General features: G+C 41.1%; 1 protein-coding gene across 1 annotated transcript in view; it reads left to right on the top strand.

Annotated features, from left to right (window-relative positions):
• The window catches only part of ZBTB20 (zinc finger and BTB domain containing 20), a 28,559-nt gene extending 9,758 nt beyond the window's left edge, over positions 1 to 18,801 (top strand). Inside the window, exons 2-3 of the mRNA XM_066340974.1 lie at positions 9,267 to 10,874; positions 16,014 to 18,801. Coding sequence (XP_066197071.1) covers positions 9,287 to 10,874; positions 16,014 to 16,432 — 2,007 coding nt within the window. The 5' untranslated portion in view covers positions 9,267 to 9,286 and the 3' untranslated portion in view covers positions 16,433 to 18,801. The remainder of the gene's footprint in view (positions 1 to 9,266; positions 10,875 to 16,013) is intronic.
• The last annotated feature ends 1,745 nt before the right edge of the window (positions 18,802 to 20,546 follow it).

Below are 20,546 nucleotides of genomic sequence, written 5' to 3'. Positions count from 1 at the left end.
GAATAGAAACCTTCTAAACAGGTAATTGCCTTAAGAGGTTTTAATCTATATTTTCCTTTTTAACCAAAGCCCACAAGCTTTCGGGCTTACTGTATTTAACCGCACTCAAGTTGATAACGCTTTTTCTCCTTGTCTTTCTGCCTAGGGGAACACCTAACAATGCAGGGCAAACGTGAAGGAGTTCATGGAATAGCAGTTGTCTCTTTTGGAGACATTTTAATATATTTGCAGCTATTACCCTTCTGATTCATTACTCCTCCAGACACAGCTCCCATCTTCAACCCCAGGCCCTTCTGCTACCTAAACAAGGTTTCTGAGAGAGGATATAAGTTTATATAGGCCCCCGCAGCAAGACAATCAAGAGTAATCCTTATCCACTTTCTATGGGCATTCAGTCTGAAATACACTATTAGGATTTAAACAAAAGCTTTTAAAGCAGGGGGAGGTATTCTTAAGGACTAGAATATCCAAATTATTTTTTTCAAAGTATCTGCCTTATTTTTTTCTGAGTGAGGAGTGCTCACACCAGCATTGCTGGCCCATCTCCCCGTTTCCCTGCTCAGTGACTCTCTTGCTGTGGGTCCGCCAGTGAAACAACGCACTCCAAGTAACAGCACCTGATGCTGGGAAGGAAAACAAGCAGTGGATGCACCTAGATTTTTAAAGAGCTGAACTGCTGTAAACTTATAGCCAGTTTAAACAGTTGGACCATGCTGAGGCTTGGCAGGATCATGCATGAGCTCTCTGGGAACAAGAGAGTGCGGCTGAAACAGATTTGATGTAGAACATGAAAATGTTCCCTACTGAAGAAGGGATGAGCACAGCGTCATTTCTCTTCCTAGGAAATAGTGCCATCATGTGGAGACGTTGTTTTCTCTGTTTGCTGTTTTAAGAGGGCTGTTCTGAAGTTTTTTCCCTTTACATTTTAAAGAAGTGCATTAAAATGCTATTTGGCAAATTTATATTTCACTATCATAAATAGATTACAACTGACCGGGGCACGGGAATTAACACCCTTGAAGTGATATGGCCACAGCCTGTTGAAATCCCTTTTAATGCAGCTGTAATGACAGCTGCAGGGCAACACATCTTACGTGTTTCTTGAAGGTGGTGTAGATACCCGCAGAAGTATCCCTCATCAGTGCAGTTCATTTCTTTCCAATGGAGTTACAACGGCATGGCTGTAGATAGTCTGCAGACAAGGTCTGAGAGAGGAACTGAGATAATCAGTGTGTATGTGTGTGCCACTGTTTAATGTGGAGGTCTATGTGCCTAGGAATAAAAAATGGCTTTTGCCTATGCACTCTTCAAAGTGTCTTTGGAATTTCTAAAAGTATAGCAAGTATACAAATCAGATTGAAAGTGGGGAAAGTAAATATCATGGCTCAAAATGTAATACTTAAAAAAGCTGAACATGCTGTAACACTGACTTTGGTCACTGCAGCCAGTTTTTAACTGGTGATTTACAATTGTAAGTAGAATGCCAACCCTAAAGAGGAATGGAAGAATTAAGGCACCTAGAGTACTTCGAGAAGAAAACTAGGTTTTTATAAGCCTGGAGAATAAAATTTGAACAGATCTGTGGAATTAATTCTTGATATTTCTGTAGTATGCTTTATCCAAGTGTGCAAAACAATCTGTTACAATTCCTTGAGGCAGGCTGTGTCCTGCAGGATTGGGTGCATGATGCTGCCCCTGTTCTAGGTGTGGAGCAAACTGAGGGACAGACATTGCCACTTGTGGTTTTCAGAGCAAACAGGATTAGTGCTGATGGACACCTCCTGAGGTGTGTCAGGCAAAGCACAGGAAGGTAACTCTCTGCCTGTTCCCTGGGCCTGGAGGCTGAAGTAAAAGCTTTTATGCTTGACTCTGGGGATTTATAGCCACTGGGTATAGAAGCCATTTTATGTACAGAGCACCTATGGTTTAGTCTTCAGTTTTGTGTAAAATGGATATTTCATCATTTGGTAAATGCTAAAAAGGACAGGGCTATTAACTGAATAAATCATCCATAGGAAATCTGCTGAGCATTGTCTAGTCTGCAGAAAAAGTCTCCTGAAAAAAGTTTAAGCAAACTCTTTCTTATTTGCCATCTCCTTAGTGTGTTTTCTTATTGGAGAATAAGATTGTGTTTATGTGTGCATGCATTTCTGTCTTTCAAACAAATGTAGTTATTAGCTACAAAATTTAGAGAAGTTTGACAGCTTTCAGAACACAGTGATTCTTCTTTCCATAGAGTGTATTGCTGACACATTAATAGATGTTGTGCTGGTAAAAATACAGTACTTCCTGTTAAATGTAGACTGCTACATATTTTGATTCTAACAACAATCTGGTAGGGTTAGGGCAATTTGTGTAGTGTCATCTGGTGTTTGTTTTGGATAGATATTAGAGAAGGAGATACTGATTTTCAAGATGTTCAAGCAGATGATTGGGTGAAAACTCCAGCAAACCTTTAAAGCAACAGAAAGCAAGGGCTACTCCTGGTCAGATCTCCTGCTGAGGATACAAATGTTCTTCTATGTTCCTGAAACTCCATAGAAGCTTTTCCTCTTGCAGGCCCCTGTTTAGAATGAGGCCAAATATTCAGAATAATCAGTCTGAGCAGGCATGGCTGAATTGCTCTCTGCAGCGTCTTTGAGATGCACTGAGAAGTCACACACTGCCAGATTTTCAGCATTTGAATTCTGGTCACTTCCCTGAGTGGAAGAAATGTTACTCCACTAAATTGGTCCCAGAGAGTTGAAACCTGATGCAGGACTAATGTTGTGTATGGAAACACTGGATTGGAATTTTCGCTCTGTTAATCCAGTTTTATAGTAACTAACTTGATAACAACAGAAAATAAAGCTTTATCAGTTGAGATAAATCAGGTCATTGAAGCTGAAGAAAGCACCCACAGTTGTTGCAGTGCAAAGTTTGGAATACAAGACACTAATGTATGGAAATGAGAACTTCCTGTGGAAATTGTGGGGCTATAATAGCTTTCACATGTTGTGATGGACATGCTGTATTTAGACTGAACTGTTGTGTTTATGAAAGAGTTGAGATCTTCATTCCAACGTAAGGATTTTTTTACTCACACCTTTCTTAAGGAAGATCTGTTTGGGTAACAGGGCTTTTTTTGCTTAAGGTTATTTATTCTGTATGGTCTTTAAAGAGTATCATAGACAATGACACACGGGCAACTCCTTCATTCACCTCCCTCAGCTAGAGTACTTTATCTGTGTTTGGGCTGCATTTTATGTGAAATAAAGACAAGCTGGAGAGAAGATGAAAGAAGATAAGAAGGAGGAGAATATCTATAACCAGTGAGAATGATTTGGAGACCTGAGTTTGTATTTTCTAGAAAAGGCGGGTCTAAAGAAGAAAAGTGAGGCACCTCCCAGTATATCAGGGAGTGCTGTAAAGAAGAAAATGGTCAATAACTCTCCCTGTCTCTTAGGGGAAAGGATTGCTTAATCAGTTTCAAAGTCAAATACTAAGAAATCTCTCTTGCTAGAAAGATGATAGACTGTCTGGGGAGGGAGGGGAAATCCACAATGCTGTTTTTGCAAACATGGTAGACAAATTTCTGAAGTGATAGTGTAGGTAAATTATTCCCACATGAAGAAAAATACTAGACTAGATTACTGCCTGAAGAACATAATGCATTCATTTGGTACAAACAGGAGACCATCCAACAGCTGGTATGGAGATCAAGGATTAAAGATTTCCAAAACCCCACGTGGTAGAGGAAGAGAGTAAGGACTAGATGATACTGCTTGTCCTCAGCAGCAGCAGCAGCAGGTTATTAGGTTTGTTGTGCTCCCAGGAACTAGTGACTGGGTTATTGATGCACAGAAAAGCACTTCCAGAAGCAGGAAGACCACCTACCAAGCCCAACTTCTACATCTTTGTCCTAGTCCAGGGTGTTCTCCCAACTAGGGAAGCACTTTTCATTTTGATGATAAGAGCATAAAGAGACCATATTCTGTATGAGATACAATGTCTCCCAACTTCTCCACCATCTCTCAAAGTGTGCATTCTTCGCAATGCTAGGCTTGGGAAGGTTGTCAGAAAGACAGACTTGGCAAAAATACCAGGCTAGTTGATCTTGTCTGAGACATCAGTGAGATGTTTTGCCAGACAAATTTGTAAATTATCCTGCAGAAGATTGAGGCAAAAACTAAATCTATCTATGTCTCAGCAAGCCCACCACTTCACAAGGATGTAGAGCAATTATTCTCTGTTTCTCATAAGTATGAAAGCAAGACACAGCCTTTGGGTTTCCCTCTGCTAGTCATTCCTGTGAAAGAGCACACAGTAAGTTTCCAAAAAAGGTTGAATTCCAGCATCCCAGGCAGTTTTGCTCCAGGTGAATGCTGTGCCAAGGTGCTGAGCTACTGCTGAGTTGCAGTAACTGTGATGGGTTCACCACCACTGTGTTCCTAGGAATGGTAGTCATTACTGTGCAATGAGCTATGAGACACTGTGATTTTAAAAGACACCAGAGAAAATCAAATTCTCTGATATCCTTCAGTTATGAGCATTAAGACTTTCAGCAATTGGCTTTGCAGAAAGGGACATCTAGTGGTTGTACAGAACAAAACCTTGCAAAACATATTTTCAAGTGTACAATGTAGCCATTTGTGTATGGCCTGCAGTGTTCAATATCCTGTACATATTTTTGATTCTACTACATAATGTGTTTTCTGGGGGTAATTTTTTATGTTTTTGACCAAAAAAAAAAAAAAATCACCATTTCGAGCCATAACTTTCTAGCTTTATGTAGGTCTGTGTATAGTAATTCTGGCAAATAGAAAACTACCTCAAGCCATGCCTGATGTACCTCACTGCTGCACTTCCACATTTTCTATAGAATCTTCCAGGAGTCCACTGCCTGCTGTTTCCTTCTGCCATTGCCTTCCCCTTTGGTACTGTACTTGAAGAGCTTGTCATTGTTATTGTCATGGTAAAACCTACTTTCTTTTGAATGCCCATAGCATAAAAGTCAGCAGGAGGGGTGGATGAGGTTCAGGGAAACACTAATCTAAGCATTCAGTCATGTATTACACAACAAAAGTTTTTTCCTTTCCCATCCACGTTGTGCTCCTTCTTACTAGTTGAGGATGAATTCCATGCATGTTTGTATGAATAGCCTGACAGTTTAATCGGTACATTTGCATACGGGCAAATGAAGCTTTTTTCAAAGTTGCACAGTAATATGTTTCACCTTTATGCCATGCCAGCTTCAAATTGTATCCCAGGAGGATTTCAAATGTGCATAATCTGTGCAGTTGTCTGGGCTTTTTTCCTTTCTTTTTTTTTTCTGTTTTTTGTTTTGGTTTGGTTTTGTTTTTTTGAGGGGGGTTTTTGGAGGTTGGTTTTTTTTTGGTTTTTTTTTTTTTTTTTTTAACTGGCAAATGCCTATTCATTGCCCATCTGGGTAAGAATGGCCTTTGCATTTTCACACCCATTCTTTCCTATATGGTTTGTGAATACCCCTCCAATCAGAACTTGCTTCACAGAAAGGGGACAAAACCATTTTACAGGAGTTTCTCAGAATAAGTCTATTGGGATCTCTACATCATGTTTACTGGACAAAAAAAAAAAAAAAAAAAAAAAAAAAAAAGGGGAGTACTTAACAAAGACCACTTGAATTTCACAGAAAGTTTCCCACTGTCTCGAGTTTAAAAGAGTGGCAGGCCTGAGAAGAGCCCTAGACAGGAGTCTTTTTCCTGAGCTGGGCATTCTGTGCAGTGATGAGTAGGTGAGTGTGGTGTGTGCAGCTGGGCCTTGTGAGGAGCTGACACACTCTGGCTTGTCCAAGGCTCTAGTAGTCTTTGTCAGAATGTGGCATTTACTTAGAATCAAACCTGTATTGGCAAGTCTGTGTTTTGTGGGCAACATCACCTTTAGACTTACAGCTTAGAACAGCATAAAGTAGGGGTCAACCACAAAACTGGATCTGGATCCGGTTTCCTGCAGAGAGGGAAAGGATCTGCGTTGGACAGCAGGTTTTGCTATAGTCTCTGGAACCTGTTGAAACTGTTTTTTGTACTGATGTGGCTTGTGTAGTAGTGTTACGACACTTATGCAACTTACTTGTTTGCCTGGAATTTGGATAGATATGGTTGTGTTGAATGTCACGGAAGGTGGCCTAGAAAAATCATCCTCAAAATCTGTATTCCCTTTTTTTTACAATTTATTGTGTATCTCTTCCAACCACTCTTCTTTCTTTATCTCCTCAAGGAGTAAGTTTCACTCACATGTCAGCTGAAGAAGTGGTAGAGGATATTTTTAAGGGCAAACCCTTAATAGCAGCAAAAAATAATGCCATTTATGAAGTGACTCAGTTGGCTTTCACAACAGCTCCAATGCCATAAGGTGCAGACCCCATCCACCAGCTGACATAATAAGGAGCATCCTAGATTAGTTCCTATAGGCGAGCTATTCACATCACTCTTAGAACTGCATAGAAACCTCTTTTTTGTAGCCAAGATCAACTTCAAAACCTGCCTGTTTTCATTAAGTTAGCTAAGGACCAAATACACTGTGGCTACACAACTCTTGATTCCCACTGCCAGAACCTGAGAAGGGCTGTTGAAACCTACTGATGAACCTTGCCTTTCCTCTTTTCTATGCATGATTTGTGGGTAAGTGGCAGAATGCACTTTCACTGGAAGTCTTCCAGTCTCATGATGCATATCACACCTTTCTGGAAGGGAATTGTCCTAGGGATGCATTTTTCAGAGTTCTGCTCACAAAATTAATTTTATCTGCCAAAGACCATAGTAACAAAGTAGTTTTCTTTTCTCAAAACAAGTGACCTGTCTGTAGCATCTCTGGTATGTGTAGAATATTCCACATTGTGCATGTTCAAGGTGAGATTTTGGGGGTTTGGGGTTAGACTGCTGCATATTTCTTCTTATTATCAAATACCTCACTTGACAAAGCCGAACACAGAGACTTTGTTTCTGTGAAAGTGAGTCCTAGGGAATAAACAGGTAGTCACTGATACTACTCAAAGATAGATGGAGATAAATGGGTAGGTGTACAGTCACTTGCTATGGCCTATAGTAAGTCTTGAAAAGAGATGTCACCTATTTATCAATAATTTTCCACCTTTCTGTTACCCCACCAGTACGAAGCTTTTGCAAAGAATTCTGACTTGGTGTATAAATAAATACATTTTGGATTCTTGTATGATCTGACATGGGTGACAGGGAAGCATCTGGAACTGCTCTGGAGACCTCTGGAGAATTACTCTATCAGGAAGGAGGAGGAAATACATCTCTTCTCTACATTATTTTGTGTAATAATAGTTGCAATCCCTTGAAGGAAAGTCTCCCAGTTTCTAAGATGTTTTTCTAGTCCTATGGTCAGTCCCATCAGAAAAAGTAGCTCAGGTTTCCTGGCTAAACTTATGAACAGGACAGATGTGTTTCACAACCTCCATCAGGGTCTTAGTGATTTACTCCTTGTTTCTGCTATGTGAGCATCCCCTCAGTGTGCTAATCACACATGGAAATTAGTAACCTTCTGGTACAGATTGGTTTACATCTGTTAACATGAGGCTTCTTCAGACAGCCTGGCCCCATTGTGATTTCCAGTTCCTGGCCTTTGTGCTTCCCTTTAATCATCAGCTACTTCAGAGAATTAAAATAACTGCTTGTGTCCAAGGTGGTTTCTCTTCGAACCACCAGAACAGAGGGTGCTTGAGACATTGGTGGTGAATAAATGGGAGGAAGAATGCAGAGCAGGGAGGATGCTACATTTGCCTGCAAATTGCAGTGAGTAGTGTTCTACTACCTGTGGATGAGATGTAAAGCACTCCTTAGGGTGCAGCAGAGAGACATTGCTGGGCTAAAAGGCATGTATATGCTTTTCAGCTGTTTTCAATGTGATTTCTTTGCTCTGTACATTTGTTAGACAGTGCCTATAAGCTAGTTTAATTTACTCACACTTAGCAACTTCTATTTTTGGATGCTCACACATTACCAAGTTATTGTGGCAAGAGCAGTTAGACCTTTGGTGGGAATATTCAAGACAAAATGCCTGTAATACTAGTGGTGATTTATCATTACTTTGTCTAATTTTCTAGAAACCAAGGTGACGCATGTACTACAAATGCTTGAAGAAAAAAGTTATTTACAGTGGTTTATTTGTTTACCATTCAAGGGGCAGATGATTCTTCCAAATTAAAAAGTTAAACCATAGTTTCTGCCTGTCAGAATCTAAATAGATGAAAATTTGGTAAAGAACAGGAAAGGGAATGGGAAAGCATTGAAACCAAAGCAAGCAGGATGAAGATGGGCGACAGTGGATTGGGAAATTAAGAAATTTCTTTTCAGTTACTTGTGAATTTTGAAGATTATGTTGGTTTTGCATCCAAATTAGTTAGATTTTCTAAACCATTCTCCATTTAGATTATTCAGCCAAACTAAGACAAAATCTTCCATGGAATAAATGTCTGTAATTTTCCAGTTTCTGTCAAGTAAATAGCAGGAGAACATTTGTTTTTATATGATGGCATTCTGGTGCAAGTCAGAACTTGGGATATGCTAAAAGTGAAGGGGACAGCTCATGTTAACTTTTTGCTTTGGGTTCTTTTAGAGAACTGTTTGTCACTATTGGGTAGCAAATGTTCTAAACCACAACCCCAGACAAAACTCTGCGTGGGATTTTAGGAACATTTACAGCCTGAATCTTGAACCAGATTTGTATTTTACTATGTGACTGCCAGGTTTTTTGATACAAGTAACTGTACTGTGAAACACAGGATCTAAATTCCTTAAAATACCAATCTAGATTGAAATCATATTTTCATATATACCCTTTGCATTAACAAGTTAGGGTCATTACAGATTCTGATCTCTTCTGGCATAGATCCACTCGAAAGCTTAAAATCCAGCTTTAATCCATGTGCTCAGTGTTTGCAATTGGCTGGCTCTAAGCTTTTTAAAGCCAGATAAACTGGTAGAAAGTCCAAGACCCAGGAGTGGGATTGGAATTCAGGTCCAGCTACACCTGTCTGCATTTGGTTTTGTGCAAAAATTAAGGACTCGAACTTCTGGATATGAGTAGTGAAGTTTACTTGCAGCCTTACAAAAAATGATGTGTTTCTACCGATGCCTCCATGTGTGGTTTTTCCAGTGCAATCAGTTTTGTTTACATAGTGGGAAGTTACCTCTGCCAGTGCCCTCACTGTGGCCCTGCAGAGGACAAGACTCACTCTGTTCTTTTTTTTTGTTTGTTTGCTTTTGTCACCTGCTTTTCTCCAGGTAACATCAGTTGCAAGGGGATGACAGAGCGCATTCACAGCATCAACCTTCACAACTTCAGCAATTCTGTGCTCGAGACCCTCAACGAGCAGCGCAACCGTGGCCACTTCTGTGACGTGACGGTCCGCATCCACGGGAGCATGCTGCGCGCCCACCGCTGCGTGCTGGCGGCTGGCAGCCCCTTCTTCCAGGACAAGCTGCTGCTGGGCTACAGCGACATTGAGATCCCCTCCGTGGTGTCGGTCCAGTCCGTGCAAAAGCTCATTGACTTCATGTACAGCGGGGTGCTGCGGGTCTCGCAGTCGGAGGCCCTCCAAATCCTCACCGCCGCCAGCATCCTGCAGATCAAGACTGTGATTGATGAGTGCACAAGGATTGTCTCTCAAAATGTGGGAGATGTCTACCCGGTGATCCAGGATTCTGGCCAAGAGACACCCAGGGGAACACCTGAATCAGGCACCTCGGGGCAGAGCACTGACACAGAGTCTGGCTACCTGCAGAGCCATTCACAGCACAGTGTGGACAGGATCTATTCAGCCCTCTATGCCTGTTCCATGCAAAATGGCAGTGGGGAGCGCTCCTTTTACAGTGGAGCTGTGGTCAGCCACCATGAGACAGCCCTGGGACTTCCCAGGGACCATCACATAGAAGACCCTAGCTGGATTACCCGGATCCATGAGCGGTCACAGCAGATGGAGCGGTACCTCTCCACCACTCCGGAGACCACACACTGCCGGAAGCAGCCCCGCCCTGTCCGAATTCAAACCCTGATGGGCAACATCCATATTAAACAGGAGATGGAGGATGACTACGACTACTACGGCCAACAGAGGGTGCAGATCCTTGAGCGCAATGAGTCTGAGGAATGCACTGAGGACACTGACCAAGCAGAAGGCACTGAGAGCGAGCCCAAAGGGGAGAGTTTTGACTCGGGTGTCAGTTCCTCCATTGGCACTGAGCCTGATTCCATGGAGCAGCAGTTTATGGCTGGTCTGGGCCGGGATGGGCAGCAGGAACCTTCTCAAGCAGATCAAAATGATGTCCCTGCTGATGGCACTCAGCCTCAGCAGCAGCAGCAACATGTAGATGCCAACTCTTCCTCACCAGAGAGAAGCAATGACGTTGAAATGGACAGCAAAGTGCTCACAGTCAATAACAGCACTGAAAAGGGGGCTTTGCAGCCTTCTGTCAACACATCTGTTGCCCAACCATTGCCAACCACACAGATCTACTTACGCCAGACAGAAACCCTCACCAGCAATCTGAGGATGCCACTGACTCTGACCAGCAACACTCAGGTCATTGGCACAGCTGGCAACACCTACCTGCCTGCCCTTTTCACCACGCAGTCTGCTGGCAGTGGCCCTAAGCCTTTTCTCTTCAGCCTGCCCCAGCCTTTAGCTGGCCAACAGACACAGTTTGTGACAGTGTCCCAGCCCGGCCTGTCAACCTTTACTGCCCAACTGCCAGCCCCACAGCCCTTGGCCCCGTCTGCGGGGCACAGCACAGCGGGTGGGCAAGGCGAAAAAAAGCCTTACGAGTGCACTCTCTGTAACAAGACTTTCACCGCCAAACAGAACTACGTCAAGCACATGTTTGTACACACAGGTAAGAGCACTTCCCTTTGGCTTGCATATGGAGCCACAGAAGGTCCTTCACAACCATGGCCTTAGATTGTATCTGCCAACCTGCCAGTCCCCAGCACAAACAGGAGGGAGGGTTTATCCAGAGAGCTGGTGTCACTGTACACTTCCTGGCCTTACTGTGCTGAAGTGGAGTCCCTGCAGAAACATACAGATCCCAAATAGAGGCCTAACTGTGCATGGTGCAGAAACAGGCTCATTTCACTTGGAGTAAAATGTGTCTTGCATCCATCCAAGGAAATGGTAAGCATTCATTCTACCCTGCAAGCTGACCAGGCAACATTAAGTGGAAGAGGGGAAACTAACAGGTCATAAGAAAAACTGTGTCTATAAGGAAAGCTTAATCCCACCCCACCATGTAGGTTTTACAGCTGTGAGGGGGTTAAGCTCAAGTAGTGGTGAGCTTAGGGCAAATTCATTACTGGTTGAGCTGTAGCAGTAGGTCCAGGCCTGGATGTTATACACACTGCCACGTATTTTCTAGATCTCACATACTACTGTAAGGAAGTAAATCTGTAGTTTTGTCAGAAAGTCTTTCTGTATTTTGCTGAAGCTGATTGCTGTAATCCTGTCTCTTGGTAAATCAGAAGTATCACTAGCTGTGAGTACAGAAACATTGGGTTTGATGAGAAAATATTGACAGAATATATGTGGAACACAATGGAACACAACATCAGCACCTTTCTGTGTAAAACTGCAGCTGCTTTAGTACATGATTTATGGTCTGTTGAGATAGCGTAGGTAACCATATTTGCCACTGAGCCAAAACTGTCTTTTCTAGTTTTGCCAAGTTATGAGACTTGAAAGCAAGAATTTGTGTGCATTTTACATGGAGGAGTTATCATGGGTTCAGGACTGTTTTGCTTGCTGTAGCCCTTGACTCTTGCTGCTGTTAGAGAGAAATTCTAGTTTAGCGAAAGAGTAAATACTTCCTTCACCAAGCAGTAGTTTTGTTAACATCAGATCTTAAAATAAATGCTGGGTTTGTGATTCATGGAGGAGAACCTGGAAAAATTGCCCAAAGTATGGGAGGAATGTAAGTCATACCTCTATTGGATGCAGTAGATTTCAATTCCATGTGTATATGTAAATTTTAACTTCAATTTACCTGTATTAATCACTTAAGTGAAAAACTCTAGACATCTACGGCGGACCTGTACATGTGCATATACAAAAAGATCAACTTCTCAGGACTGATACAAACAGTATAATTGCAGGGATCAAGAGTCCTGAATCCCAAGATTACCTTTGTGTTCGTTTATGTTCTCCATCTTTCTGTTGTGGATGAGTAGCAAAAATGCTACATAGATAGTGTTGGTGTTCAGAAAAATATTGCCTACAATCAAATATATCTGCTTGCATCCTTGTTCTAAAAGCTAAAAAGACTTTTTTACAAATAACATCACCAAGATTAGGTACTTTATTTCCCCCAGCACTGCACTTTGGTTTTGGATTCGGATTAAGAATAGTGGAAGACCTATCTAAAACATTCTTAGCTACTACAAGTAATACCAACCAAGAAAATTGATAGGCATCTCGAATCATGAATTAATATTTGATTTGCGTGGCTTTGAGAGTGCCCTAAAAAATAAACTGCAGTGGCAAGGAAGGATTTGGGTAGATAAATCATTTCAAAATTCATTTAGAAGCTAACTCGCTCCTGGGAGAATAATTTTACCTTAACCAAAAGAGAGCTAGGCTTCAGAAAACCCTCCTGAAAAAAAATCTTTATGTGTGCAGCCTCAGAGAAAGTCTGTCTGCTACCTTGTCTAGTGCTGGACAGGATCATTACAAAAACAGAGGGGAGGCAGCTGTTCCCACTGTCAGGGTGACTTTTCCTTAGCCCTGTTAAAAGAAGCCAAGCAGAGTGGCTCTGGAAAAGATCCACAGAGAAATTGAAAGGCTTGGGAGATGAAAATGTTTGAATTAGTCTCTCAGTTTGGAGGGCTTACAGGAGAAGTCATGGAAGAGTCTAACCATAAACCAGAATCCAGTAATTAAAAGGCCTCTATATCTCTGTAAGTTTTTATGCTTCAAAAAACTAGTCTGATGTAGCTTTCCATGCAAAAGAAACCGGCCTCCTTTTCTGCTTTCGCATGGGTGCAAACATATTAGAGATTTCTATTTTTCCATGTTCCATGTAGACTCACTTAATGTATCCCACAATATTGTGGAAATACAGTGCTAGAGTGTACGCAGTGTCTGCACCAAGGCACCATTGCCTTTTCCCACATATCACACTGTGATTAATGCTGGATTAAAGGCTGCAAAAGATATGCCAAGAGGATCACAGCAGAGCACCAACATTGCTGTCCCCAACACCTTTCTAATCTGGTGATAGGATGAGGGGAAGTCATTTGAGGAGTGGCTGAGGTCACTTGGCTTGTTCAGCCTGGAAAAGATTGAGGGGTGACCTCATTGTGACCTACGTCTTCCTCATGAGTGGAAGTGCAGGGACAGGAACTGACCTCTCTTGTCTAGTGATAGTACCCAAGGGACTGGCATGAACCTGTCTCAGGGCAGATTTAGATTAGGTATTAGGAAAAGGTTCTTCACCTTTTGGTTGGGGTTGTTGGGCGCTGGAACAGGTTCCCCAGGGAAGTGGTCACAGCACCAAACCTGGCAGAGTTTGAGAGGTTCTTGGGCAATCATCTCGGGCTCATGGTGTGATTTTTGGGATGCTGCTGTGCAGGACCAGGAGATGGACTTCGATGATCCTTGGGGGTCCTTTCCATTTCTATGATTCCATGGTGTCAGTGTCAGCAGCAAGTATCTGTTATGGTTAGGGTTCAAAGAGCCACAGAGCCTACATCACCTGGGGCACAGGGGCTGGAAAAGGGGACAATGGCCAGGCACTGACATTGCTTCTTCCTCCTTGCAACTCAGGATATGCTATGGTTCTGTTATTCTAATTGTCCCATATTGCTGTCTAATAACAGCCAAACACAAAATAAATAAGCAAAAGGAAGAACATGCTCATTTAATTCACTGAGCAAAGCTTCTCTGACTTGAAAATGAAGAATCACGGGAATAAAGAATCTACAACGCTCACTTAGGAAACACAAAAATTTGCATACAAAAAAGAAAAACTAAAGTTTTGCAATTCTTTGGAGAGGAGAAATCCCAGGAAGGCTTTGAAGCCAAGATTAAAAACTCAGTGTATCTTAGAAACATAAGCAGGCAAAAATTAAGGTGTTTTTATAGCACAATCTTAACAGGGTCTAGAGGGGATGAGACCAACTTATTACAAACTCTGGGACATATATTGCCCTAGGCAAAATAGAGCTTCGTAAATACAGTCAGTCTCTTGTCAGTTAATCAGGCGTTATTCTAACTGACACTGTCATTTTCTACATCACGTGTCAAGCATATTGGCCTGTCTACACACAGCACCACACTGTGGGTGGCAAAGCCATCAGGAAAGTAAGGATTTAGTGTTTTGAGCAAGTGTTTTTCACGAAGTAGGGACAAACTCCTCATGGGTGCAAGAAAGAGCAGCAAGTGAATTTCATTCATGGATGCCACTATCATACATGCAAACCATGAAATTAAAAGAAACAGAGACTTGGGGAGATGAAAAAGTAGGTCTTTCACATCTAATCCATTTTAATTGTCTCCTCTTGAAATTGAGTATAAGTAGCATATGGTAATCTTGCTATACAATGAGTGAATTATATATTACCACAGGCATGTCTTGGTCCCTGAAGATTGATTCTTTAGGATTTAAAACAGTGCCAAACAGACTGTAAAAAGAGGGAAGCAGGATGTCTGTGGAGAAGGAAAAAAAAAAAAAAAAAAAAAAAAGAGGGGAAATTTCAGAATAACCACAGGAAGATAATTTTGTCCATCAGTGAAAGAGAGGATCATTTTGATTCTTACAGAGTTATGGTACCATCTCTATCCCTGACAGCTTTGGGGATGATGAATTCCACATGTGAAATATACCATAAGTGATTCAGAACACAAATTAAAAAGTAGCTTTTGATGGGGCATTCAGGGTGTTGATTGTTGTCTACATTACCAGTTCAGCAGCATATCATGAAAATAGTGCTTGATACCATGAAACATGAGACTGTGCCTTATCTTTCAGAACTCTGAGCATGAGGAGGATTTAAGAGTAGTCTGAAAAAAAAAGCCATAGTGCTCAGCTAAGTATTTTTCCCAGTTCATCCTTGTAGTCACTGGTTTGTGATCAGAGTTCAATTGTACAAGTTTTCATAATAAGTTTTACAGCAGTCCTGGGCACACAAGGCAATGTGAAGATTACATAAGTGTTTTATTTCTCTAGCTTACCTCATAAGGTGTTTTATTTAACTGGCAGTCAAATCATTCATGTTTCCTGCATCTTACACTGGAAGTTTATCTGTTAGGTTGCCCTTTGCATGGTGCTGGCTGGCCTAGACAGTTCTGTGTCCTGAGGTTCTCTTTTCTGGTACTCCCTGTACATGCTTCAGCTGTGGCATTTGACCAGAAAAGGGAGCAACAAACATAAACCTCTTAAAAAGTGTTGGATTCCTCTGACAATCTCTATCACTTCTCTCCGGAGAAATTGAAAGCAATTTGACTGAAATGAGTCTGGCCCAGGTCAGCTGTCTGGTAATCACTGATTTGTCCCTGCTTTTATTGCCTGCTGGTAAGAAAATGGAAGCACTGAAAGGTGAAGTAGCATGGTTGAGACCTTCCTGTCTAAAAATAAGAATGAGGAGGAAGACAGGAGAGGCTGTGCAATTGAAACTGGGTGTAGATGCCAGGACCTTTTAACTCTAGTCCTGTCTTTGTCAGTGCCTACCTACTATATATCACCTGAGCTCCTTTTTTCTGCATGTAGATGGGGAATTCCTACAGCCCCCTTTGTAAAACATTTTGAAACCTCTGGTTGCAAAAATGTTGTGTGTCAAAACACATCGATTAAGAGAATTACTCTTTTTTAGCCAGAGCACCTCTCCAAACACCCTTGTGAGACTTACCATTATATCATTAGTTTATTGCAAAAGAGTTCTACCAAAGTGGTTTAACTTTATGATTTTTTTTTTTTTTTTTTTTTTTTTTTTGGTGTGTGTGTGTGTGTCTGTTTGTGTCTTTCTCTCTCGTTGGTAATGGGCAGGTGAGAAACCACACCAATGCAGCATCTGTTGGCGCTCCTTCTCTTTAAAGGATTACCTAATCAAACACATGGTGACACACACCGGCGTGAGGGCCTACCAGTGCAGTATCTGCAACAAGCGCTTCACCCAGAAGAGCTCCCTTAATGTGCACATGCGTCTCCACCGCGGGGAGAAGTCCTACGAGTGCTACATCTGCAAGAAGAAGTTCTCCCACAAGACCCTGCTGGAGAGGCATGTGGCTCTGCACAGTGCCACCAACGGCACGCCTGGAGCCACCGGCACTGGCACGAGGGCTGTCCCAGCCGGCGTGGTGGCCTGCACAGAGGGGACCACGTATGTCTGCTCTGTCTGTCCAGCTAAGTTTGACCAAATCGAGCATTTCAACGACCACATGAGGATGCATGTGTCAGACGGATAAGTAGAATCTCTCTCTCTCTCTTTGTTATGAACAAGAAAAATAGAAACAACAACAAAAAAAGCTATGGCACTAGAATTTAAGAAATTATTTTTGTTTCATTTTTACCTTTATTTTCCTCCTTTTTTTGGGTTCATTTCATTTTGTTGGTTTTGTACTACATGAAGAACTGTTTTTGCCTGCTGGTACATTACATTTCCGGAGGCTGGGTGAATAATAGTTTTCCCAACCTCCCTCGGATGGTGGCCTTAAGGCCAGGTAGTGCTTCATGAGCTCCACTGGTTGGATCTCTAGCTACTGGCCTCTAAATACAACCCTTCTTTACTACAAAAAGCAAACAAAAAAAAAAAAAACCCACAAAAAAATTAAAAAAAAAAGACAGAAAAATAATTTTAAAAAAAGTCTTTTTTCTCACTTGTGAAGAGCACTACAAATAAAGAAACAAAACAAAATATATTACAAGTCTACAAGGCCTACTGTCGTTATAAGTACACCGCTTGCAGTGTTTCAATGGACATGATTCACATTGCTGACCGCTTTTGGACTTCACAGTATCCAGTTAGAACTGTGGAATATTTTGCTTCTGGTTGAGCAGCAACCAGAGGAAACAAGGCCCTGCTGGTTTCCACCACGTGTCTGCTTTCTCACACACACGCATACACAAACACACAAAAAGGGCTGAGGGGAATGCGAGGCAGTGTGGCTTGGATAGTGTGGAGTCCCTGCAGGGCGAGGAGAAAGAATCAGAGGTTCCTCACCTGGATTCTGCTCCATCCCACGCTGTCTGGTGCACCCTCCCCACTGCTTTTCTCGTTCCACCACCACCACCTTATAGCAGAAACCAAGAAGATTCAGACAACGAGCAACGGTGGCTTTCTTGTAATTTATTCAGTGTCTTCGCTGAGCACAGGGCCTCAGCACAATCAAGAGGGACTTTCACAGAAGGCAAAGAGAAACACAGAGGAAAATCAAAGATATCAGAGGTTGCAACCTATGGATCTAGGTACAAGAGAAGGGTTAGTTCCCACAATCTTTGCAAAAAAAAAAAAAAAAAGTTGCATCAGGATTTATTCTTGTGGAAGAAAGAGGAATAAAGGGTGGGAGGGGAGGGGAATAATAATTAAAAAAAAAAGAGTTGTTGGGACTTTTTTAATTCAAAATTTTATAGAGGGGCAAAAGTGACGTTTACCAGATAGAATGCTGATTTTTTTAATATATTTGCAACAGTATTTGTGTAAAAAAAAAACAAAAAAAGTGAGATTGTTAGAAGTAATTTTTCTTTGTTTTCTTTTTTGTTTTGCATACACTGCCACTAATATCTTCTCTTTTATTATATATATGAATATATATAAAAATATATATTTTATTTTAAATTGAGACTGTTAAGGTTAGCTAACCTGCTTCCAGATAGAGGGGGGGAGGGGAGATGATCTTGATTTTTATTTTAAAAAAGAGGAAGGATGTTTTCTTAATTTTCTTTTCTAGTATTATTCTCTCTGTTTTGTAATGGAATCAAGAATTACCTGGGTCGATGAGGGGCTCTGTGAAGTCATCTGTGAGATTATCTACTAGTGTTTGTGCATCCTGCAGTATCATTTGAACTGCTACTATGTTTTTTTGAATTACATGGTTCTCTTTTTGGCTTTTACCAAGCTTCAGTTGTTTCTTTTTTGGTTCCATCTCAGAATTTATTTCTGCTGAAGGACATTTCCTTTTGAGAAAGAGATTTTTCTAGCAATGTTCCCTTGGTTTTGGGGATTATATAAACTGTAGTCTTTCTTCTTTGAAAAAGTAATGAAAGTTTTGGAAGTGTGTAATAACTAGGATTTCCCTTCTTTTTGGTCACTGGACAAGAATTAATCTGCTGTATTGTTCTCTCATTCCTGCCTTGCTCACTAGAGAGCTTCCATATTTGTGTGGGAATCTGATCCTGACCCCAATAATTTGTGCTGATGCCAAAACAACTTAAAACGTTACCATTGCAAATAATCTTCCCTTCATTTGCAAAAAGTCTGACTGAAGGGCCACATCCCACATTCTCTGCATAGACAAATCTATGAAAGGAATGTAGGATCAGTGTGAAAGATTGATTCCTGATCTACATATATATGTTGGTGTTTTGTATTTTGTTTTATTGTGTTTGGACTGGTGTTCTCCCTAGTTGTCTTCTGTGTATCTGCGTAAGAACGTTTTCCCCCAAAGCCAGCTCCCAAAGTACGTGGGTCCTTAGTTCAGTTGGATCAGTGTTTGACACTATCTTTGTCTTGCTTGAAATCCATGTGAGGACTTACACCAACTGCACTCTGGACTTCATATTTTAGGCAGAGAAGAAGCACCTAACAAAAATATGCAAAAAGAAAAAAAAAGAAAAATTGCTAGTTTAGCTTTTACTTGTGTCTATATTTAAATTAAGCTTTCTTAAGTTTACAAAACTTTTTGCTTGTGAACACTGAGCATTTCACATGAGACATTCTTTCATGCTGGACACCTCTCTGAGTATTGACTTGGTAGATCTCCATATACAATTTTGCATGTTCTTTACACCTGCGGCTTCCCTATCAGATGTCTGTGATTCAGTACAGGTAACTTCATCCATATGTTCTATGCCTGTTCCATTACCATTTATTTGGGAAAAAAAAAACAAAACCCTAGCAGGTGGTTCAGTTTCAGAACCTTTCTGTACCCTGCAAGGTATTGTTCAGCAGATCCTAAATGCTGAAGCCCAGATTCTTGGCTACAATGTGCAGCATAGAGAGCCTTTGAGGTGAATGCCAGAGCAATTGAGTCTTTTATATGGTAAAGTCTTTCTTTGTTACCAACTTGTTTGAGTAGTTCAAGGGGCTGGAGAAGGAGCACCAGTTAGTTAACAAATATTGTTTGAATAACCACACTGGTAAAAGCAATGCTGGCATGTAAATCAAGATGTGACAAGACAAAGCCCAAGACACAGAGAGGAGGAACTGATATCTGCCATTTAGACACAATAGATTTTTACAGAAAATAAAGGTTCTGGAGACTAGGGTACAGAAGAAGATGGGGAAGGTGAACATAGACAAAAGGAGTGAAGGTTTTTCTCTGGGGAAAGGAGGATTTTTTCTGAGATCTTTAGTATCAAAGAATATTCTCCCATATGAGGAACTAGTGAAGAATGTTACCCAGCTTACAAATACGTAGCTGCTCATTTGTCATCTGAGGTCTGGGGAAAAGCTGTTTAATTTGGCATTGTAAACCTGGCCACTGTAAAACTTAAAAAACATTGTAGAACTGTAGTCAAGATGTAGCATATTCTGGAATATACTTCCAATACTAGAAGAGATATGCCAGTAAATAGGAAATAAGAATCAGGGTCTACATCTACCAAAATCCAAGTACTATCCAAATTTTAATCCTTCAGTTTTCATCCTTCCCTAAATCAAAGCATTATCTTTGAAATGCAAATTTTTAGAAGTTCTAATAAATTTGAAGTGAATTAAAGATAAGTTGTGAGTGAGTGAATGAATGAATGAATGAATGATGCCAATTTAAAAAAAAATAAACACAGTTCTAAAGTAAAGCTAAGGCATACTAGATTGAGTTATAAAACACTTGTTAAAGAATTTAGGCCTAGGTTTTCACAAATGACTGCCTGTAATATAAACTGATTTTGTTGGACTTCCAGACTTGATCTTGTAAAACGTGGAGCAACTTGCAGCATGACTGCAAATGTAGCTGAAAGTGCTTTTCAGGTCACTCTGAATTTAGAAGCTCAAACATAGTCACCTTATCTTTTAAAATGTCAGATTCTCTTTTGCAATTCTTCCTCCCATCTTTGAAATACTTCTTTGCTACTTGGAAACAACTATAATATCTGAATGTTACGAGCTTCAGGTATTGTTACAATATGCCTTTGCAAAAAGAATAGGAGTCACAGTGATCTGGAGGCCACTGCTAACAATGTTGGAGTGAATCTCAGTATGGTTGAAAGGCTTCCTTCAAAACACCTGATTAAATTATACACATGAGAAAATGCAGACTGTAGCACACATCCTTTTGTTGAAGCATGCAATATCCTGCATTCCTTGAGCTTGATTCTCACTTTCCCTAAAGCTCTCTTTGTATTGCTTTGGTAATGGAAAAG

This window comes from Sylvia atricapilla, chromosome 2, assembly GCF_009819655.1.
Source record: "Sylvia atricapilla isolate bSylAtr1 chromosome 2, bSylAtr1.pri, whole genome shotgun sequence".
Taxonomy (NCBI): Eukaryota; Metazoa; Chordata; class Aves; order Passeriformes; family Sylviidae; genus Sylvia; species Sylvia atricapilla.
This window is presented reverse-complemented; position numbering and strand designations above follow the sequence as displayed.